The sequence below is a fragment of the Heloderma suspectum genome, chromosome 6, assembly GCF_057233095.1.
Source record: "Heloderma suspectum isolate Gila_16-S chromosome 6, 16-S_ref, whole genome shotgun sequence".
Lineage (NCBI taxonomy): Eukaryota > Metazoa > Chordata > Lepidosauria > Squamata > Helodermatidae > Heloderma > Heloderma suspectum.
Window position 1 is genome coordinate 77,836,319 of NC_139463.1, and position 21,215 is coordinate 77,857,533.

Genomic DNA, 21,215 nt, shown 5'->3' on the forward strand with positions numbered 1-21,215 from the left:
GCTGGTTAAAGAACAGAAGGCAGAGAGTAGGAATAAATGGTACATTCTCCCAATGGAGAAAAGTAAATAGAGGGGTCCCACAGGGATCTCTGTTAGGACCAATGCTTTTCAACCTGCTCATAAATGATCTGGAATTAGGAGTGAGGAGTGAAGTGGGCAAGTTTGTGGATGACATCAAATCATTTAGGGTGGTTAAAACAAAAAGGGAGTGTGAAGAGCTCCAAAAGGTCTCTCCAAAATGGGAGAATGGGCACCAAAATGGCAAATGCAGTTCAATGTAAGCAAATGTAAAGTGATGCATGTTGGGGCAAAAATCCCAACTTCAAGTATAGCCTGATAGGATCTGAGCTAGTGGTGACCGATCAGGAAAGAGATCTTGGGGTTGTGGTGGATAGCTCAATGAAGATGTCAACCCAGTGTGCAGCTGCTGTAAAAAAAAAGGCAAACTCCATCTTAGGCAAAATTAGAAAATGAATTGAGAATAAAACTGAAAATATCATACTGCCCCTATACAAATCTATGGCACAACCACACTTGGAATACTGTGTACAGTTGTGGTCACCACACCTAAAAAACATATTGTAGAGCTGGAAAAATGCAGAAAAGGGCAACTAAAATGATCAAGGGTCTGGAGCATCTCTCCTATGAGGGAAGGTTACAACAGCTGGGATTGTTTAGCTTAGGAAAAAAGGGGGGGTAAGGGGAGACATGATAGAGGTCTACAAAATGATGCATGGTGTGGAGAATGTGGATAGGGAGACATTTTTTTCCCTCTCTCAAAATACTAGAACCTGGGGTCATCCCATGAAGCTGATTGGTGGCAGTTTCAGGACAGATAAAAGGAAGTACTTCTTCACACAGTGCATAGTTAAACTATGGAATTTTCTACCACAGAATGTAGTGATGGCCACCAATTTGGGTGGCTTCGAAAGGGGGTTGGACAAATTCCTGAAGGAAAAGGCTATCAATGGCTACTAGTCTTGATGGCTATGTGCTACCTCCAGTACCAGAGGCAGTGAGCCTATGTACACCAGTTGCTGGGGAACATGGGTGGGAGGGTGCTGCACTCATGTCCTGCTTGTGGGTTCCTGGTCAACAGCTGGTTGGCCACTGTGTGAACAGAATGCTGGACTACATGAATCCTTGGTCTGATTAAGCATGGATCTTCTTATGTTCTTAAGAGGTTAAGTTCAGAAAATCTCAGGCTGAACTCAATTTGTGCCCCAAAGTGCCATCATCCAACAGGCCCAGCACTCTTGCTGGGAGAACAACAAATGGTCTCCCACACTCCTTCATCTCATCATGGGGACAGAAAAGGTCTAACATGTAGAGTATACTATATGTCAGAGTAGAAGCATTCATCTTCTGTTTTCTCTGAGCTGCACCAGGAACATATCTGAGAGAGCTGTCTGTTGTGAGAATCTAAGGAACCAAGTGGTAGAATAGTGGATTAAATGCTCCTCTGTTAAACTTCACAGCCCGAATAATTTGGAATTGGCAGATTACAAGGTGATGGGTAGTGGTCCAATAACCACAATGTTGAGTTTAGAGGAAGCAGACAGACAACTTACAAGTTCGTTCTTTGGAGAGACAACTTACCTCAAAGGCCATCTGTTGCCTTCTTCAGAACTGAAGAGTGTAATTTTAGTGAGAGGGGCTGTAGCTCTGTGGTGGAGCACATGCTTTGCAGGCAGAAGGTCTCAGGTTCAATCCCCAACATCTCAAGGTAGGGCTAGGAGATCTTGCCTGAAACCATGGTCAGCTGCTGCCAGTCGGTGTCAATAATACTGGGGTAGACGGACCAATGGTCTGGCTCAGTATAAGGCAGCTTCCTGCATTTCTAACATTATACTTGGTCAAATTTATATTGGTAACTTAAAGAACATAAGAAGGAAAATAACATGTTGACAGGTGGAATCTGCAGCAAAATGTTGCAGTGTGGAGTCCTCCCTATTCAAGCCACTCTTTTCAACATATACAATAAGCATGACCAGTCTTTATGTGGCTGATTTTGAGGGTTCTTTCCCTTACCATTATTTTCTAATGATTTTTTTATACTACTGCTGCTGATACCTCCCTCTTTGTGCATGGCTAAATAAACAAGATCACTTACAACCTAAACCTCAGAAATATTAGTTTAATGTTTGGGGTCATCTTCTTTAGTGGGGACTTCTGAAGGTTGTTGAAGGCAAAGAATGAAAAAGAAGCCACTCTTCACCCCAAGGTTTTTATGTGCACATGAGTAGGGGGCCAGTGCCTGGATATTAAAGCAAAATGCCAACTGTACATAGTTTATCTTAAATGACCTGAGAGTAGGCCAGTATATGTAACCCGATTTTCTTCTGTTTCATTGTTAAGATGAAGATTACCAGAAAATAAAAATACTCAATGAGACTTATAAGTCTGTTCTGGAGTTGCAGCTGTGTGAATTGTCAGACGGAAGTATAGCAGATAAGCATTTTGACCATCTAGAAAACATCTTGAAAAGTAAGTGACCATCGACCAGAAGAGTTTCTTCCTTCTCATAGGGGTGTATGGATTCCCCACTGTCCATTCCGGTGGGGAATCTGTGGTGGTGCGGAGGCGATCCATTCCTCGCCCCCCCCCCCGAATCCTCCAGAGCAGCTCCGCTCCGCGAGGATTGTGTTGAGCTGCACCGGCTATAGGCTGTTACCTTGCTGGCCAGAGCCGTTTGCCTCCTCCGCGCCGACCACCATTTCTTAAAAAAAAAAAAAAAAATTGGTGATGGGCAGGATGTGCCCATAGACTTATATGCAAATAGAGCCGTGAATCTTGCATATAGGTCTATGTGTCCACAGGCTTATATGCAAGATTCACGGTTCTATTTTGCATATAAGTCTATGGGCACATCCTACCAATCACCTTTTAAAAAAAAGAAAAAAAAGAAATGGCAATCAGCATGGAGGAGGTGAATGGCTCCGGTGGAAGAAACAGCTGAGTGCCGTTCAGCCTCCAATCCTCCTGGAGTGGAAGTAAGTGGTGCTGATCTGCCACGGATTCCTGTAGGGATGGCAGAGAATTCCGCCACGGATTTCAGTGAGGCCAAATGCACTGGCATTCGGCCCCCTGAAACCCATGGCGGAACGGCCCCCCGCCCCCCCACGGAATCCCCCCCAGGAAGAAAGCTTACCAGGGGCGGATGTTCCAGTGGCGGTGGCTCTGGCGGTGGCTCCGGCGGTGGGGGCGGCAGCGGCAGGTGGTTTCTCGGCCAACTGCTGCGGACTCAAATGGTGGCCACCACGCCATTTGCATAGCTGCCTTTGCTGTGATAGGCTACGTAAATACTTACATAGCCTATCACGGCAAGCAAAAAACCACAAAAAAACTGCATACGCAAATGGCAGTGGCTACGGCAGCTGCCATTTGCATTCCCTATTTTTCACTGTTTTAGCATACGTAAATATTTACGTAAGCTATTACGGCGAAAAAAGGGGAACGCAAATAATGTAGTGGGCGCTATTTGCATTCCTTTCCCCCCCTGCCGTAATAGCTTACGTAAATATTTACGTAGGATAAAACGGCGGGAAAAAAAGGAACACAAATGGCGCCCACTACGCTATTTGCATTCCCCTTTTTTTCGCCGTAATAGCTTACATAAATATTTACATAAGCTAAAACAGTGGAAAAAAAGGGAACACAAATGGCAGCCGCTGTAGCCGCCGCCATTTGCGTATGCACTTTTTCCCCCCGGAAGGCTGTCCAGTGGCTGGATGTTTGGCTGTGGGTGGCTCCGGCCGGCGGCTCCGCGGAATTTCTGCGGAGCGAAGCCGGACTGATCAGGATTTCGGAGGGAGGTGTGGAGTGCCTCCCCCCCACCATGAATCACCCCGTCAAAAAGGTAAGTGACTTTCGTACATCCCTAGATTCCTGAGGCCGGATTCCAAAGAATCCAGCCTCATTTGAATCCATGGCAGATTTCTCTAATATCCCTACTTCTCAAATCATCATCATACTATATGATTTTTTTTTGATAATTCAAAATTATCAAAATTTTGATAATTCTTTCCCACCAACATCTACAGTAGCTGTGGTGTTCTTGTCTCTTCTCAGTGAGAATAGCTCTTCTCTAAGGCCTCTCTCACCCCAGCAGAAAACACCTCCCCCAGATACAGTCATGCTGCCACACAGGACCTTTAAGGCACAGGTCCAACCCACACTCAGCCCTCTTTCTGCATGGATATACTTGTTTATAATATCACCTGTGTTGTTTCCTTTATGACCTTCTGCTTACATAGCCAAGAACAGAGGGTGTAGGATTTGGTTAAACAAATAAACTTTATTAACTATAGCAAACAAATTATTGAATAATAAACTAGTAACTATTGGTGGTTCTATTAATGTATGTTCTTCTCTCATCCATAGTACTCTAGATCATGCTCTCAAACAATCAATTTACAAATCACCACAGACCTCCCTCCCACTCTAGGTTCTCAATCCTAAAATCATATATCTCTGTCTAATCATAGCCCTGTCTATGTTCTAAACCCTGTCTGACCCACAAAAGCACAGCACCCAGCTTTTATAGCACACACACTTCACCCCCACTTCATACACTCAGCCAGTCATCACACATATGTAAATCCACCATTCTTCCTGCCACTCATCCCACCCTTTATCCTAGAAATACTCAGCATAAACATAGACTTATAACAGGAATACCTAATTATACTCACCAATTAATAAATGCAGACATGTAATGTCACAGTAGCTAAAAACAAGTCAAAGCAATCAACTTTCAACCTATGCAACTATTTAAACGCAACATTAAAAGGGGCAACAAAATCAGCAATCAAACTAGGGATGTATGAAACGACTTACCTGTTTCGTTTCGTGACATCCGCGGTGGGGGGGAGGTGCTCCGTCCCTCCCCACGAAATCCTCGCTGGCTGGATCTGCTCTGTGGCGACTCTGTGGAGCTGCCGGCCGGGGCCGCCAGCAGTGACATCCGGCTGCTGCTGGGCTGCGCAGGGACGCAAATGGTGGCTGCTGTAGCCGCCACCATTTGTGTCCCTTTTTTTCGCCATGATAGGCTATGTAAATATTTATGTAGCCTATCACGGCAAAAAAAGAAGAAAAGGGAATGCAAATGGCAGCGGCTACGGGGACCGCCATTTGCGGTCCCTTTTTTCCCCCATGATAGGCTACGTAAATATTTCTGTAGCCTATCATGGCGAAAAAAAGGGAACGAAAATGGCGGCGGCTACGGCGGCCACCATTTGCATTCCCTTTTTTTCCCCATGATAGGCTACGTAAATATTTACGTAGGCTATCACTGCCTCCACAGGGACGCAAATGGCATCCCTGCATTAGCCGTGATAGGCTACGTAAGTATTTACGTAGCCTATCACGGGAAAAATCATGAAGCGAATGGCGGCCGCACATGCGGCCGCCATTCGCAAAGCAGTGCGAATGTCACCAGGTAGGTGCTCCATTTTGCATGCCTTTCGTGGGGTGGTGGGTTGGGGGAGCTTCATTCCGCCATGGATTTTGGGGGGCCGAATGCACTGGCATTCGGCCTCACTGAGATCCATGGCGGAATTCTCCGCCATCCCTAAATCAAACTGCAAGAGCAGAATTATAATACTTTCCACTAAATGCTGAATGGATTGACCTGGCACTTGAAAGCTAAGAAAGTGGGTGCAAAGTGAGCATCCCTGGAGAGAGTGTTACCACCAAGATGCTCCTGTGTCACTTCTGAGGGTGGGGGCACCATTATGAGGGTGTCAAGAAGAGGCAGGTCTTCATATGGAAGCAAGTGGCTCTTTGGATACAGCTTTGCACTATGGGTGACTTTTTGATATTTTCATAGTATAACTTACAATAAATTAAACTTATAGTATACTAAATCAAAGCCACCATAGATTGTTAGGAGCAAAAGCGTCCACAAATACACCACAGTCAGACTAAACAAATGCACTCTTAACTAATAAGTCCACAGAATAAAATTTCCCCTAACCATTAAAATTGGTCCCTGCCAGTCAATCAACTAAGAGTAGGGATGAGCAAACGAACAATGTTCAAGATTGTTAGGATTCTCCAGAAATCATCTTGCTGCTCATCTCATGCCCAATTTGTGTTCACGTTTGTTGTGATCATTGCTTGCTTTGTGCGAATGGGAGATCTGTGCAAATCTCCCAAATTGTGCATAAATTTCCTCCATAGGCTAAAGCAGGGCTGTCTCAGTTTAGTGAGGACATTTCTTCCAATTAGGAAATTTGCGCAACTCGACCCAGGAATCGGGAACAAGATGAATGCTAACATACGTTTGGCAATTTGCAATTATGTTTGGCAGACACATGCTTGTGTGCTCACATTTGAGGCTTCTAACAATGTATGTTTAGAGATGGCACAGGAGTCCGAGGAGGGGGTGGAGTCTGACGGACTCCCCTGTCTAGCCTCCCAGACCCTGCTCACCAAGCCGTGGGGCACTGACGGACCTGGCCAAAGAGTGCCCTGGAGCTCAGTGAGTGGCTGGGAGTGGTGCTGAGGACTTGTCCTGCCTCTGCTGGCTGTCAAGGAAGCCCTTGAGAACGAGCAGGGGGCCAGGGGCAGGCCCTCCAGCACTCTAGCCCTGTCCTCCTTGGGAGGAGAAGGCTAGAGTGCTTGGGGGATGTGCCACACCAAGGACTCATCCTGCCTCTGCCAACTGTCAAGGAAGCTCTTGACAGCTGGCTTGGGCAGGAGGGGCCTCAGTGGGTGAAGCACTGGGGGGTGCACTGCACCCTCCATCAGTCAAGCCCCTGTGCTCATAAAGTACAAGGGCTTGAGTGCTGGAGTCCTTGGTGCAGAGAGGAAGGGTGGCTCGCATGGCTCGTAGAACAGGTCCAGGACGTGTGAGCGGGGGGTGGTGGTGGCTCATTGAGTTCCCCTGTGCCCTGGATGGAGATGAGTCCATCCATCCCTAAGTATGCTTGCATATTTTGCAAGCAAAAACTAAATTTTCCTACATCTCTAACTAATAGCACAATCCTAAAGGATTGCTCGTCTGTAGATGGAGAGCTCCAAGACTGGAGCCCTCCACCCATCTAATGTGTTGTCAGCAATAGCTTTGCAGGGCAGGAGGAACCACAGATCATTTACAGCCTTGCCTTCCTCCTATGCTATGATTTCAGCTAGACAGGCCTCTGAGCCTGTCTAGCTGCTGGGGGTGAGTCCGGGGCCTGAGAGGCCTTTGGAGCTGGCAGATACTTGACTTCTCCTCTCTCCTCCCTATCCTGCCCACTGGCATGGCACCTCCCTCTCTATCCTCTTCCCTAAGAGCCACCATGGTCCTTTCCATGGTAGATGGGAAGTGAGGGTGGAATATCTATGATCAGATCTCCTTCTCTGAGGCCAGACTTTGTCCACCGCATCCTATGTGGGAGGGGATCCACAGCGTCTTCTGGTGCCCAAATGCTGTCTAGGGTGCACAGAACTGCTCTGTAAAACTCTATTTGATGAAAGTTTCATTTGACCTAATTAAAATTTGCAACTCTAGGACAACCTAATGATTCCCTCATTTCCAATGTGTACTGAACTAGGCAAATCAGAGCAACAATGACATCAAGACCAAATTAGGCTGCCATCTAATTTGTAAGCCCCACTGAACTGAATGGGATGTATTTCTGACAAGACATGAATAGGAATGCAGTGCTAAACTTGGGTTCTTTAATATTTCATTGTTACTCATCACTCCCTTTCCTCTGTTGCCTGCAAAGTCTTATTTTCATTCTCCTTAATCCATCATGATTTCTCACCTTTTACAAAGATGACAGTTCCAGCAAAAGCTATGAATTGCTCAAAGGGATCCGTGAGACCTGGTATTCTGCAGATGCAGAAACAAGAAAGAAAGAATGTATGAGACTGCATCAAGCTTTGGACACAGATTTTGCAGGCACGTATTATAATGGCCAGATGTTGCTTTTGAGCAGAACTTCTTCCCAAAAGTCTTCAGGTCTCCTTGAAGACATCTGAATTTGGTAGTGTAATATAATCTAGGTGAACTTCTCTCTTTCTTCTCTCTATTTATTCCCAAGTGTTGCATTGCCTGTTTTTTCTTCCTTTCTTATTTTAAAACATTTCCCAAAATATCAGTGGTTGCTATGTTCATGGCATGTGGCTTAAAAAGGAACTTTGCTACGTCTTGAACCTGACATAATTTCCCTCCCGATGAGTGATAATGAATATTAATGATTAGTAAGATTTGCAGTGGAAAGAGTCCTACAGAACTAGGTGACCTGACGAGGGCTAACCTATATTCAGAGTCTGGGACAATGACAATCACCTTGCTGGTGTAAGCATGATTTTTAATGGGTAGCTTCACTCTGTTTATAGGGATGTTTCTGATAGACATATTTCATTGACACAATCTCTGGGTCTGGAGGCTGCCTGCCATTTTTAGCCAGAATGTCCCTAACATAGCATCACACTGGGGCATTGTAGGAAATTAAAATGATGGGCAGTTCACTGCTGCCTAGCACAGATCAAAGTGCTGCTGCTGCCAATGACTGGTAAGCCCATAGGAAGGGGACGGTGGTCCATTGATATAGAATAGGGTACTTTGTTAGGGTTAGGGATGGCGTGAGCACCTGATTCTGTCTGGGAATCTGGCAGACCTCCCCCCCATCTGCACCCTGAGCCCTGCTCTCCAATTCCAAGCCCCTGCCCCTGCTTGCCCCCTGCCTGTGCTCAGAGAGCAGCTCACACTCACTCCGGCAGCCTCACCTAGCTCTGTGGTTGCCATTCTTTGAAAAATAAAATGGCGATAGTAAAAATGCACATATTTGCATCTGTGCGAAAATGTGCATTTTGAGAATGCTCATATCTGTGCCTGAGTATCTGCCTACATGAAGATGTGCATTTTTGCAAAAACACACATTTTTGCTCATACACAAATATGAGCATTTGCAAACAATGTGCATTTTTGCACAGATGCAAAAATGCATTGTTTTGCCATTGCAATTTTATTTTTCAAAAAATGGCAACTGCGGAGCTTGACAAGGTCGCAGGGGTGAGTGTGGGCTGCTCACTGAGCATGGTAGGGGCTTGAGCATGGTCCGGGAACTGGTGAGCAGGGGCTGGGCAGGTGCTTGGAGAACCCAGATGGGAGTGGGTTCGCATATCCCTAGTTAGGGTTGTCCTCAGATCTGGGCCTTGCACAAAAACTATAATATCTCTGCCAGAAAATTAAATAAAATGGCACTCCATACCTCCATAGTTCTTTATTTTAAGCTTATTGTGTTGGAATTGCAACCTCTAGATTTCAGAGGGTGAAAACCAATTTTGGGGATTTTTGGTTATCATTTGTCAAATTATTCTTAGCTCTGCATTTCATTTTTTTTAGGTTCTACCAATCCATCTGACCACCCTTTGTATAATGTGTTCAGGAAGACATGGTCATGCTTTTTGCACTGGACATGGGGAAGCACTAATAATTTCCTCTACCACTGCTGTAAGGTTCTATTTCAATTGCACTAATATTATGCTTGCATATAAATAGATCACTCTTGTGAATATTATACTCTTGGCTTGGAAGTGCATATTATATTCGCTGTGGGAATGGCATTAAAATGGAACCCCTGTATTGCATTCTTCCCTTCATCTCTATTACATGTAGCAGTACTTTCCCATGATTCTTATCGCAAGTTTCCTCAACAGCCAAAGATATAAAAGCAGGGAAACTCATAGCCTGCCTGATGAAGTCACATCATGGGATAAATGTTCCTACACCCTTAGAGGGGAGAGGGTAGTACTCAATATGGGGATACCATTTTTTTTGGTGGCATTCAATAGTGCATGGAGCATGAAGCTCTAATCTTAGAGGAGGGAAAGAGGAGGGATGTTGGTCTTTTGGGATGTGAATTGCAGAGAAAAAATACAATGAGACGAATCTTTTTTTGCACAGTTGCAACTTTTAGGCTACAACACTTAACATAGGAAGCTGCCTTATAATGAGCCCAGTACTGTCGACACTGACTGGCAGTGGCTCTCTCAGGCCGGATTCCTTCCTAGCCCTACCTGGAGTTTCTGGGGATTGAACCTCGGACCTTCTGCATGCAAAGCAGGTGCTCTACCACTGAGCCACAACACCATGTACCAGGAAGTAAGCCCTATTGGGCACAGTGGGACTTATATCTGAGTGAACCTTCCTAGGATTGCAATGTTAATTGATGAAATCAGGCAACAGATTAAAAATTATATTTAATTCAAGTAAGTGTGTGTGTGTGTGTGTGTGTGTGTGTGTATATATATATATATACACACACACACATACACACACACACACACACACACACATATACATACATACTGTATATATAATTGTGGATGGCAACTGGCAAGTGTCATCTTAAAAGAGGCACCCTTCTATCCCAAACAGAAAAGGATGCTCTTCAGAGATAATGTATTTGTAAGAAAATTTGTAAGACAATTTAGGGCAGGGCAGGGAAATTCTTACATATGTGCATGAACCACTTGACTATAGTTATAGACAGGCAAGATCTGATTGGCAATCTTTGACTTCTCATGATTGTGACCTCACTGTTCCATGAACAGTGTTGCAGACAGCAGTGTTGCTGTTCCTGGTTGTGTTGCAGACAGTGTCATATCTCTGTCTGGTTATTGGCTATTATCTGGTATACAGGTAAACATCCCACAAAGCGCCAGGGTGGGGAGTGTCACCTAAGGGTTATAGCCTAAGATGTTGCTCGATCATAGGTTCCCTGTTGGAAGTGCCTTTATTATAGAAGAATGGAAACTTGAGAATTGCTTTGGAACGTCAGTGGAAGGTTAGTCAGACTTCGTGCCATTCCGTCCAGCTCCCAGCTCCTTTACATGGTTTCCAGGCACTTGTCATGCAACCATTGTGGTGTAGTAGACAGAGCTGGGTTTAGACTAGAGAGAAAGATTTGAATCCTTACTCAGCCTTGAAACAAACTGGGTGATGTTGGGCCTGAAACATTTTCTAGCCTAAGCCACTTCATGGGGTTGTTGCGAGAGGAAAATGGGGCAGACCTATCTATACTGTCTGAGCTCTTTGGAGGAAGGGTGAGACACAAATACAATGAACAAAAAAAGATCAGCTGAGTTCTAAGTATCATTAAAAAGAAGAAGCAAAGAATGCTACAGGAGCAGCTCAATAGGCAGATCAGAAGAGAGCTTCACTCCTTTGCAAATGAAGAAGATATGCAGGACCTTAGAGGAACTTCTTCTTTGACCATCCTCCCTCGTTTTTGCAACCCCACCCCAGTCAGGAACTCAAAGCAGAAAAATGTACTGCGAAGCCCTTGGTTGATCTCCATAGATGGCTCATGGACTGATTTGCCTTGGTAGATCAAACGTTCTGCAGGCCTGATGTAGAACCTTCTCCTATCTCAACAGCCCCATTTGCAGAGCAAGGCCAATTGTATGTAGGGATGGGTGAGAATTTCATTTCAGTTCAGCTTTGATAAGAATATACAAAAGTTCGTGCCATTTTCCATATTTGGGACAAAAGAATGTGAAGTTGTTGTTGTTGTTGTTGTTGTTGTTGTTTTAAATGAACGTGGGAGAAACCAAAGCTGACAGATTCATGTACCCAAGCCCAGGGCTTTGGCTGTTTAGTTCTTAAAAGTCTGGTTTTGAGTCCCTGTGTATTCAACCCTGTTAATGCTGAATTAGGGTTCCCACCTCTAGGGACAGTGTGGGCACCCAATTCTGTCCTGGAATCTGGCAGACCCCCCCCACACCCCCGAGCCCGACTCGCTGAGCCACTGCCCCTGCCCACACCCTGCCTGTGCTCAACGAGTGGTCCACACTCACTCCAGCCACCTTGCTGAGCTCTGCTGTAGTCACTTTTTAAAAAAATAGGTGATAGCAAAAAAGCGCATATTTGTGTATGTGCAAATATGCGCATTTTTGCGATTGCCATTTTATTTTACAAAAATGGTGACCACAGAGCTCAATTAGGCTGCTGGGATGAGTACGGGCTGCTTGCCAAGCATGGGAGGGTCTCTAGCAAGGTCCAGGGACCAGCGAGCGGAGGCAGGGGCTGGGCGGGCACCCTGAGAACCTGGAGAGGGGTGGGTTTGCACATCCCTACCCACCTCATCTTTAGCAGCTACATCGGCAGGCAGGTATATCATGTTGCTCTCCAAGCTGCGAGTAGCTGTAGCTATTTAATTTGGCTGGTGCAGATGGATGAGAACTTTGTTACACTTCATTTTTCATAAGGATTTATGAGTATTCACAATGTTCATATTTGGGAGGAAAGAAATTTGAGATTTAAAAAAAAATGTGGGGAAAAGAGAAAATAAAAGATTCATCCATCCCAAATTGTACGTAGCATTTGTGCATGGACTATTTTTATAGTATCTACCCTACTGCTGGCATGAAATTCTTGCTACCAGCAGTAGTAGTATCTGTTAGGGATATGCAAAGCTAGCTACCCCCTTCCAGGTTTTCCAAGTGCCTGCCCAGCCCCTGTCCCTGCTCACTGATCTCTGGACCTTGCTTGAGCCCCTCCCATGCTCAGTGAGCAGCCCACACTCATCCCGGCAGCCTTGTTGAACTCTGCAGTCACCATTTTTTGAAAAATAAAATGGCGATCGCAAAAATGCACATATTTGTGTATATGCAAAAATGAGCATTTTTGCGAATGCACATCTTTGCGTATGGGCAAAAATGCACATACACAAAATGCGCATTTGCAAAATGCACATTTTCACATAGAGAGATGTGCATTCGCATAAATGCACATTTTCGGGCATACGCATATATGTGCATTTTTGCGATCACCATTTCATTTTTCAAAATATGGCGACTACAGAGCTTGATGACCCCTCCAGGGTGAGTGTGGGTCAGGGTGAGTATGTGTCTGCTGAGCATGGGCAGGGGGCGAGTGGGGGCAGGGGTTTGGTGAGCAGTGCTCATGGGTGCAGGCAGGGGGGTTCAGCCGGATTCCTGGATGGAATCGGGCACCCACACCATCCCTAATATCTGTATTGAAGTCTCAATAACGAGCTGGTTTGTATTGGTTCAAGTAGCTTTATAGTAACACTCAGTTTCACATTATATGAATAGCTGATGTTGAATTCCCTGAGCTGACAAGCAAACCAGTCGTCTCTCTCATTGATGCTGGTCTGACCATAAACACTGCTTACCCATCTGTTCTGCGCCCTGAGAGGCAAGTGAAGCTGATTCTCTCCTTTGACTTCAGCGCTGGAGATCCTTTTCTGGTAATTCATTTAATTTAAAATGGGGAGACATACAAAGCTAGAACACTGATCACAGGATCATTCTGTCATTAGTAATTTAAACAATGATGCATATTATTAGTTATGCCTCTTGTTACCCTGCTTTTATGTTTGAAATGAAATGTAGACACTACAGAGGGGGGTTAGAGCAAAATGCTGTTCTCTAAAGTCATTCTGATGTTTCCTTAACAGTTTTATAGCTCCCACCAGATGACTCTTTTTCACACCACTCTGTAATGACAGAAGTTTCAGGTTCCATGGAGGAAATCTACAACATAGCTTCTTCTCACTCTAGCATTATTACATGGATGACACTGGCATTGGAAGCAGCTTTCCAGATTATCTTGGACTTCTGATATCACTAGAGTAGTGCAGGAGGGAGTCATGGAACATCACTTCTCATGCCCCTAAGATAATGTCAGAAGGGTTCCTGACAGGGTTCCCCTTATGACCTGGACCAGCTGAGCAACTCCTTAAGGATCTCTTGCCTCCTCAGAATCCCACCTTCCTTCTTTTAAATTTCCCTTTCCCAACAACATGGGGTTTAGGCTGTAGACATGGGATGATTGGGACTTCAGACACCTGGACGTTAACCACAACAGTTTACTGGTAAATTAAAACAAGCAAATTACAACTAAAGGTATTCACAGAATATTGCTGAGTGATACAAAAGGCATTAAGAGAAAATAAAGGTTGCAACAATGCAAGTTCCTCTACTCTAGCTACATTCAGACTTCTCCAAGCTGCTTCTTCATGCTTTCTGACTCTCAGGTCTTCCTTCCTCTCTGGCCTCCCTCTCACTGTCTCTCTCCCTCCCTTTTTATCCCCTTCTTCCCCAAAACTGAAAATGACTGTCTCAAACCTGGAGAAATGAAACCTAACTCAGGAAAATGAAACTTAACCAGGGAAATGAAACTACTCTTCTCAGAGTTACCCCTTCCAAACAAACCCTTCCACCCCCAGCTTCTAGGCCTGACCTTTTTACCTTTCCTCTGTAGGCCTCAAACCTTCACAGTCCCTAAATGCAACCCAGAAAGTAGCCATTAGTACTCTTTCTAGCCAGCCAGGAGCTATTTTTCCAAGTAGTTTTGGCAATTAAGTACAGGTTCTAATCTTTCCTCTTTTGTTTCAGACCCTTAGACAAGCTGCTCAATACTGTGATGCACATGAAATACCATTTCCCAAGATAGATGAGGGAGAACTGCAGGACATAGACAACCCATCGGATTGCTATATCTTCAGAGGAGAACATGTCCCAACAGTCATGCATTTCCCACAGTTCAACAAAGTCAACTGTCCAGGTAACTTAGGAATGAGATTCATCAGGGAAATGTCTAGTTCTAGGGTTTTCAGTACAATGTCAGCATGCACAGGGAGGCCTAGTCTGGCACCCACCCAAGGACCCAAGACTGTGGACTTAAATTTCCCCTCCACATCTCGTTCCTCCTCACTCTGGCCTCTTCTTCCCAGCCTAACTGTTTGCATAGTTAGGACTTGGAGACTGCAGTGGGACAGGGAGCTTGAAGAAAGAGAGGACAAACTAGCCACAGAAGGGGAAGAGAGCAGTCTAGAAAACCCACAGAACCACCAGCTGGCTCACATAAGGCCCCCCAAAGAGGGCTTTGGGGAGCTTTGAATGCCCTTGTCTGATTATCAGCACCAAGAAAGGCCTGAAATTCAGAATTTGGATAGTTTGGAATATGAACTTTCCCAGTTCTGAGATGTACACACTATTACAGGACACCCCCTTCAGAATTCAAACCTGGCTCATCATGGTGTCTCTCCCCCCTGCCCCCCACAAGACAACAGTCCTTTTTATTTCCTATCTTCCAAGAAACATCACCTTGTGACAGGATGAGTGGGTGAGTGAGTGATGGGGAAAGCTGACTGGGACCTTGCAGCCTCTCACTCAGTGGGCCAGAGATCCCCCTTAGCATGCTCAATAAAGTAATTTTCTGCTGGAGTTTGTGGAATAGGCCTCATGATTCAGTTCATTCATTCACAATGTCTCACATTTTTAGATGAAATTACTAAATGCAGAGAACAGTTTTCAACCTTCAAGATGAGCTATTCAGAAGAGGAGATCGAAACGTTGCTCACTACAGCAAAGAAGAACGTTGAAAATGTTCAGAAAAAGATTCTGGAGGAGATCAAACATGTTGTAGGTCCTCCTTCACAAAAGGCTTAAGCAAACGCTTTCTACTCTAATGGCAGGTTCATATACTAAGTCTTGTTTTCCCCACTGGAGAGCACCCCTACTTCTTGTTAGCAACAATATTATTACTCATACTATTATTCATACTATTATTACCACCACCACCAACAACAACTGAATTTGTATCCAATTATGCTAAAAGGATTTGTAGTCAAACCTAGAAAACAAATATAAAACATACTGATGTTAGATAAAAAGTTCTTGCTTCTGGTTGAAAGAAAGGATGCCAGGCAGGCAGCAGTGGATCCAACACTATTTTATTGAACGTTTTGCAAAACGGGTGCAGAGCAGTCTGGACCCCGAGCTAAGCAAGCATAAGTCTTTTTATACCCCCTCCCCTTTACAATTTTCTGTTAGCCACACGACATGTCAACTGACTGAGCCGTTAGCTGACTCATTAGAGCACGACTGTGTCAACATGTTTATTTCTGATTATGCTTATGTGACTGTCTCACCAGACTTCCCCTTTTTAACAGATGTACACTGCCACTGGACATGTGTGTCCGGTGGGCTCAATAGTTATGACTAATAGCTCAAAGGTCCAGCAAAGGGCTGACAGTCAAAGAATAAGAGGACAGTCTTTTTCTAACACTGATCAATAAAATCAATCAATACGTAGTGAATCACAGTGACCTCCAACTCATGCACTCCCCCTTCCCCTCTCTTCTACTGGCATGACTGTGAGGATGAAATTATCAGCTTCTGGTTTAAGCTAACCATGGTTTATTTTGGGGTCCAGAAAAGGTGTGTGTGTGGGGATTCACTAAGCCTTTTAGAAAATCCCCCTTGAGCTCTCATTTGGCTAATATTTCTGATACGGCCTACATGCTGCATGCATTTCCGGATTTGTACCAACTAACACAGATAGCACAGTAACACAGGTACTACTCATGAGCAGGTGAACTACCTCTCTATCTTTATATTGGATAATAAAGGCTTAAGTCTCCTCTCCACCCCACTTCTATCCAAACAATGGTGAGGTCGACATCTTTGTTCATGAAGGAACAAAAATGGAAGTCGGTAGCGCATGTGTTCATGTGCGTAGATCCATCTAGGATTGTGCTAAGAGCTTTATGACATCTCACTAGAGCTGAGCCAAAATTTCTCAGGATTTTTTTTTTGTTGTTGGAAAAAAATCTGATTTTTCTTTTTAACCCCCCCCCCCGGGGGGGGAGCCACTCTGCAGAATTTTCTCTGCCACCATTCATGCACCCCCACGCCTCACAATAATTCCCTGGAACTATGTTAGACTCCAGAGCATTGTGAAGGATGCAAAATGGAGCCCATGCAGCCAACAAAGCTGCTGTTCCTACTTTTTGCAGTATTGGTGTGACAAATCCAGCCTTTCTCCCTCCATTTAAGAACATGTCTCTAGTCTGAACAAAGGACATGCCAAAATATCTGTAGTTACTGAACATCTGAGGTTTGATCCCCCCCCCCACTCCACCCCATATGCACGGCTCAGTCCCATGTCAAATAGGTACATGCAGGAATCCCCTGAAGTATGCATGATCAAAATCACTGCAGGGTACTGAATGTTCAGTTTGAATTTGCAGTCCTTCTCTGGGAGTTGCCCACCTTGGCACCCCTATAGAAATACCTTTGATTGTGAAATCTTCATTTGAGTTTGAGTGGCTGGCAAGACTAGACTCTTCTATGCTGAGGTGACCCAGGTGTCCTCCACTTACAAGCTGTTCTGCTGAGCTAGCCTTGGGCTTTAGGTTCGGAATAAGTCAAATAATGCCTAATTAAAGCTATGTTGTATTTCATTTTAAAAGCAATTGAGCAATTCTGAACTTCTCTCTGCTTGGATCTTCAGTAAAGGAACTAATTTGGAAACTGGAGTTGATTTCGTTCTTTTTCCGAGCCTGAGGCTGGTCTTACTCACACCCTTGATGTATACATTAACCTGGTTTTCAGAGAGATCAAAGAAGCTCTGGAAAAGGAGTCTATCCTTCTCCATTGGCACAAATGATAAAACTAGATTCCCACATGTCCAGGCTAAGAATTATTCGAAATCACTTGGGGGGTGGCTATAAATCATGTGGGTGGTGGCAGCCTTATCTCCAAAACATACCACAGGTGGTGTCTTGCAGCCTGCCCTATCTTGCAGAGTTGGAAGTGCAGACTCCCATATGTCACAGGGAGGAATGAGGGAGGAAACCTCAACAACTTAGGTGAGCCCCACCTCCAAAAAGCTCTTGGAGAATTTCTCCTCCCCCTGGAGAAATACAATGATTTTTTTGTCCCACAAATAGGATGGAGAATTTTGAGACGCCATTTGGTGACCTCTTCACAGCTACCCAGCATAGTTCTTTCCTCCAACAATACTACAAGTGAGAAGGATCTTGGAATTGTTGTAGATCACAAGCTGAATATGAGCCAACAATGTGATGTGTCTGCAAAAAACGCAAATGCTATTTTGGGCTGCATTAATAGAAGCATAGCTTCCAAATACCAGAAAGTACTGTTTCCCCTCTACTCAGCACTGGTTAGGCCTCAACTGGAGTACTGTGTCCAGTTCTGGGCACCACATTTTAAGAAGGATGCAGACAAACTGGAAGCGTTCAGAGGAGGGCAATAAAGATGATCAGGTGACTGGAAACAAAGCCCTATGAAGAGAGACTGAAAAAACTGGGCATGTTTAGCCTTGAGAAGGGAAGACTGAGGGGAGAGATGATAGCACTCTTCAAGTACTTGAAAGGTTGTCACAGAGAGGAAGGCCAGGATCTCTTCTTGATCATCCCAGAGTGCAGGACACGGAATAATGGGCTCAAGTTACAGGAAGCCAGATTCTGGCTGAACATCAGGAAAAACTTCCTGACTCTTAGAGCAATATGACAATGGAAGCAATGATCTAGGGAGGTGGTGGGCTCTCCCACACTGGAGGCGTTCAAGACGAAGCTGGACAGCCATCTGTCAGGGCTGCTCTGACTTGGATTCCTGAACTGAGCAGGGGGTTGGACTCGATGGCCTTGTAGGCCCCTTCCAATCCTACTATAATATGATTCTATGATTCTATGAACCTTTCCCTCTCTGTGTGCAGCAGATATCAAGCTGCTGTATATTAGGGCTCTACATGGACCCCCTGATCCTCCTTTAATGAGCTTCCACCGTGCATAAAAAATGTGGTTGTTCAGGCAGGCATTTGGGGTGGGTTAGGGTATTTTAGAAAATGTTTTCATTGTAGAATTTTATTGTTTTAAACTGTTTTGTTGTATGCTGTGCATCGCCCAGGGTGGCTGGGTGACCAGCCAGATGGGCAATTAATAAATTTAATAGATAATAAATAAATAAAAATAAACAGAGGTCGCTTCTGGGCTTCCTAGGTGGGCCCAATTCACTTTGGGCTGATTCACCTCCCTCTTCAGCTTCTGGAACCAAAGTGGGATTTCGACATCCGAAACCCACTCCCCCCAACACTCTGCCCAGTCCCCAGCTCATTTCTGGGGCCCTTTGACATGAGCTGCCAGCCATTTTGCTGTTCCAGGGGCGGGGGGGGGAAGAGGAGGAGCCGCTGCTCCCAGATCCTGGGCTCTTTGGCCGTGTGCTGCCTGCTATCTTGTTGTTCTGGTGGCAGAGGGGCATTTTTAAAATGGCGACTCCCTGTATTTCTGGAAATAGATCCTGCAGGAACAAGATGGCTGCCCACATGTGTCCAGAGGACCCAGGTAAGGAGCTGGGTGGTAGCAGTGCGGCTGGGCTGGGCTTCTGGATTGCACCAAAGTGTACCGAAGCACTTCAGAGCGACCCGACCCACTTCATGCAGCTTTGTGTCCCCTCTGACTCGCCTCGCCTCAGTCAGAGGCGGCCCGAAGCACCCCACTTCACCTCAGAGCTCAGGCTTCGGCCCAAAGCAGTGCACAGTCCTAGTGTATATAGACCATAGGGTGAGCCCTCATGTACTTTATTTCCACCAATATACATCAGCAGTATGAAACAGTACTTGAAAACAAAACTAACGTTTTAAAAAATAATCTCCTGGACCTGTAATGGGAAAAGGAAGAGCAAAAAAAATCAGGGATCATACAGGGTTACATTATGGAGCATACTAACATCCATCAGTCAACAAAAACATAACATACTACTTACATAAGCAAGAAACTATAGTGCTTCCACAAGCAGAAGAGCAGCAAGTATCAGCCAGGTTATCTTTACTGCAGGATCTAACTGCCTCATCAAGGACAAATGAATCATCCATGCCTGTTCAAGTAGATAAAGATAAACTGTGCAAAACATGTGTTCAGAACAATAGCTGAAAATGAGCCAAGGGACCCTGACTAAAGGTGTAGTGGTGAGAGTGACGGACTGGGACCCGGGAGATCCGGGTTCTAGTCCCCACTTGGTCATGGAAGCTCACTGTGTGACTTTGGGCCAGTCACAGACTCTCAACCCAACCCTACCCTACCCTACCCTACCTCACAGAATTGTTGTTGTGAGGATAAAACGGAGAGGAGGAGGATAACGTAAGCTGCCTTGGGTTCCTTGCAAGAGGAAAAGAGGCAGAATATAAATGCAATAAATAAATAAACAAACAAACATTAAAACAGAAACCTCATTCACCTCGTAAGTTTAAAAGCATTGAACAATGGATCCATTCTGAATGCAGATAGCTGGATTTTCAGCATCCCATGAATCTGAAGCAATGAATTGCAGTGGTGTCACAGGAAATATGATACATTGAACCATATTCATAATTTTTTTTTTTGCATTTTTGAAGTGTGTTGCTTAGGTTACTTCAAGCCTGGACTGAAAATCCCAGCCCAGATTTTTTTTGGGGGTGGGGGTCATATTCAGTGCGGGTGGGCAAAAAGTCTTCTGAAAAACAGGGAGGGGACATGAACGTTTGGAGCACAGATGATAATGTTCAGATACCAGTGCATATTTCGGAGGTGCTGAGGGTTTTTTCCTTCTCATTTTTAGACTTTTTTAAAAATGGAGACCTTTGTATGCACAGCAGGCCAGCTGCTGAGGGCTCTGAAAATATTATCGGAGAGAGCCATAGGACTGGCTCAGTGCCACAACTTTGCTGCAGCGACAAAATCTTTTCAGGTTTAAACAGTGCTATTTGCTGCTGTGGCAAAGCAAGTGAGATACTCCTTTAGGGCCATCTCACATCTTGCCCCCACAATGCCTCACTCTCAGGAAGAATGGTACACTATGACACAGTATCAAACTGTGTCACTTCGCTAGTGTAAGCGATGTTGCAGAAACTTGGTTCCGAACTATGCACAAGAGGAGAATCTAACTAAAGTTACATCGGCACAAGTGCGGTTGTGCGAGGGGTTGCACAACCTGCTGTGAAACCAGTTGTGCATTATGCTTGTGCAGGCAGTTGTGCGAGTGGCTGAATACTGGGCTGTGCAAACATCAGGGTCAACTGCTTGCACCCCTGAAAGCTTTGGCAGAGCTATTTGAGTTTGCGGAATGACGCTGCTGGAGAATCTGGGTACTGGGGGCAAATCTGAAAAAAAGCATGTGGCATATTTGTTGTTGTTCAGTCGTTCAGTCGTGTCCGACTCTTCGTGACCCCATGGAACATAGCACGCCAGGCCTTCCTGTCCTGCGCTCTCTCCCGGACTGTGCTCAAGTTCATATTCATTGCATCGGTGATGCTATCTAGCCATCTCATCCTCTGTCATCCCCTTCTCCTTTTGCCTTCAGTCTTTCCTAGCATCAGGATCTTTTCCAGAGAGTTTTCTTTTCTCTTCGCATTAGGTGGCCAAAATATTTGAGCTTCAGCTTCAGTATCTGTCCTTCCAATGAGC

The 21,215-nt window shown here is 45.0% G+C and overlaps 1 protein-coding gene across 1 annotated transcript in view; it reads left to right on the forward strand.

Moving 5' to 3' along the window:
- Positions 1–17,290, forward strand: part of PLA2G4C (phospholipase A2 group IVC) — a 30,069-nt gene extending 12,779 nt beyond the window's left edge. Inside the window, exons 9-14 of the mRNA XM_084808314.1 lie at positions 2,359–2,487; positions 7,769–7,894; positions 9,344–9,451; positions 13,060–13,214; positions 14,365–14,533; positions 15,254–17,290. Of these exons, the coding sequence (XP_084664440.1) occupies positions 2,359–2,487; positions 7,769–7,894; positions 9,344–9,451; positions 13,060–13,214; positions 14,365–14,533; positions 15,254–15,420 (854 nt within the window). The 3' untranslated portion in view covers positions 15,421–17,290. The remainder of the gene's footprint in view (positions 1–2,358; positions 2,488–7,768; positions 7,895–9,343; positions 9,452–13,059; positions 13,215–14,364; positions 14,534–15,253) is intronic.
- Positions 17,291–21,215: the final 3,925 nt, after the last annotated feature.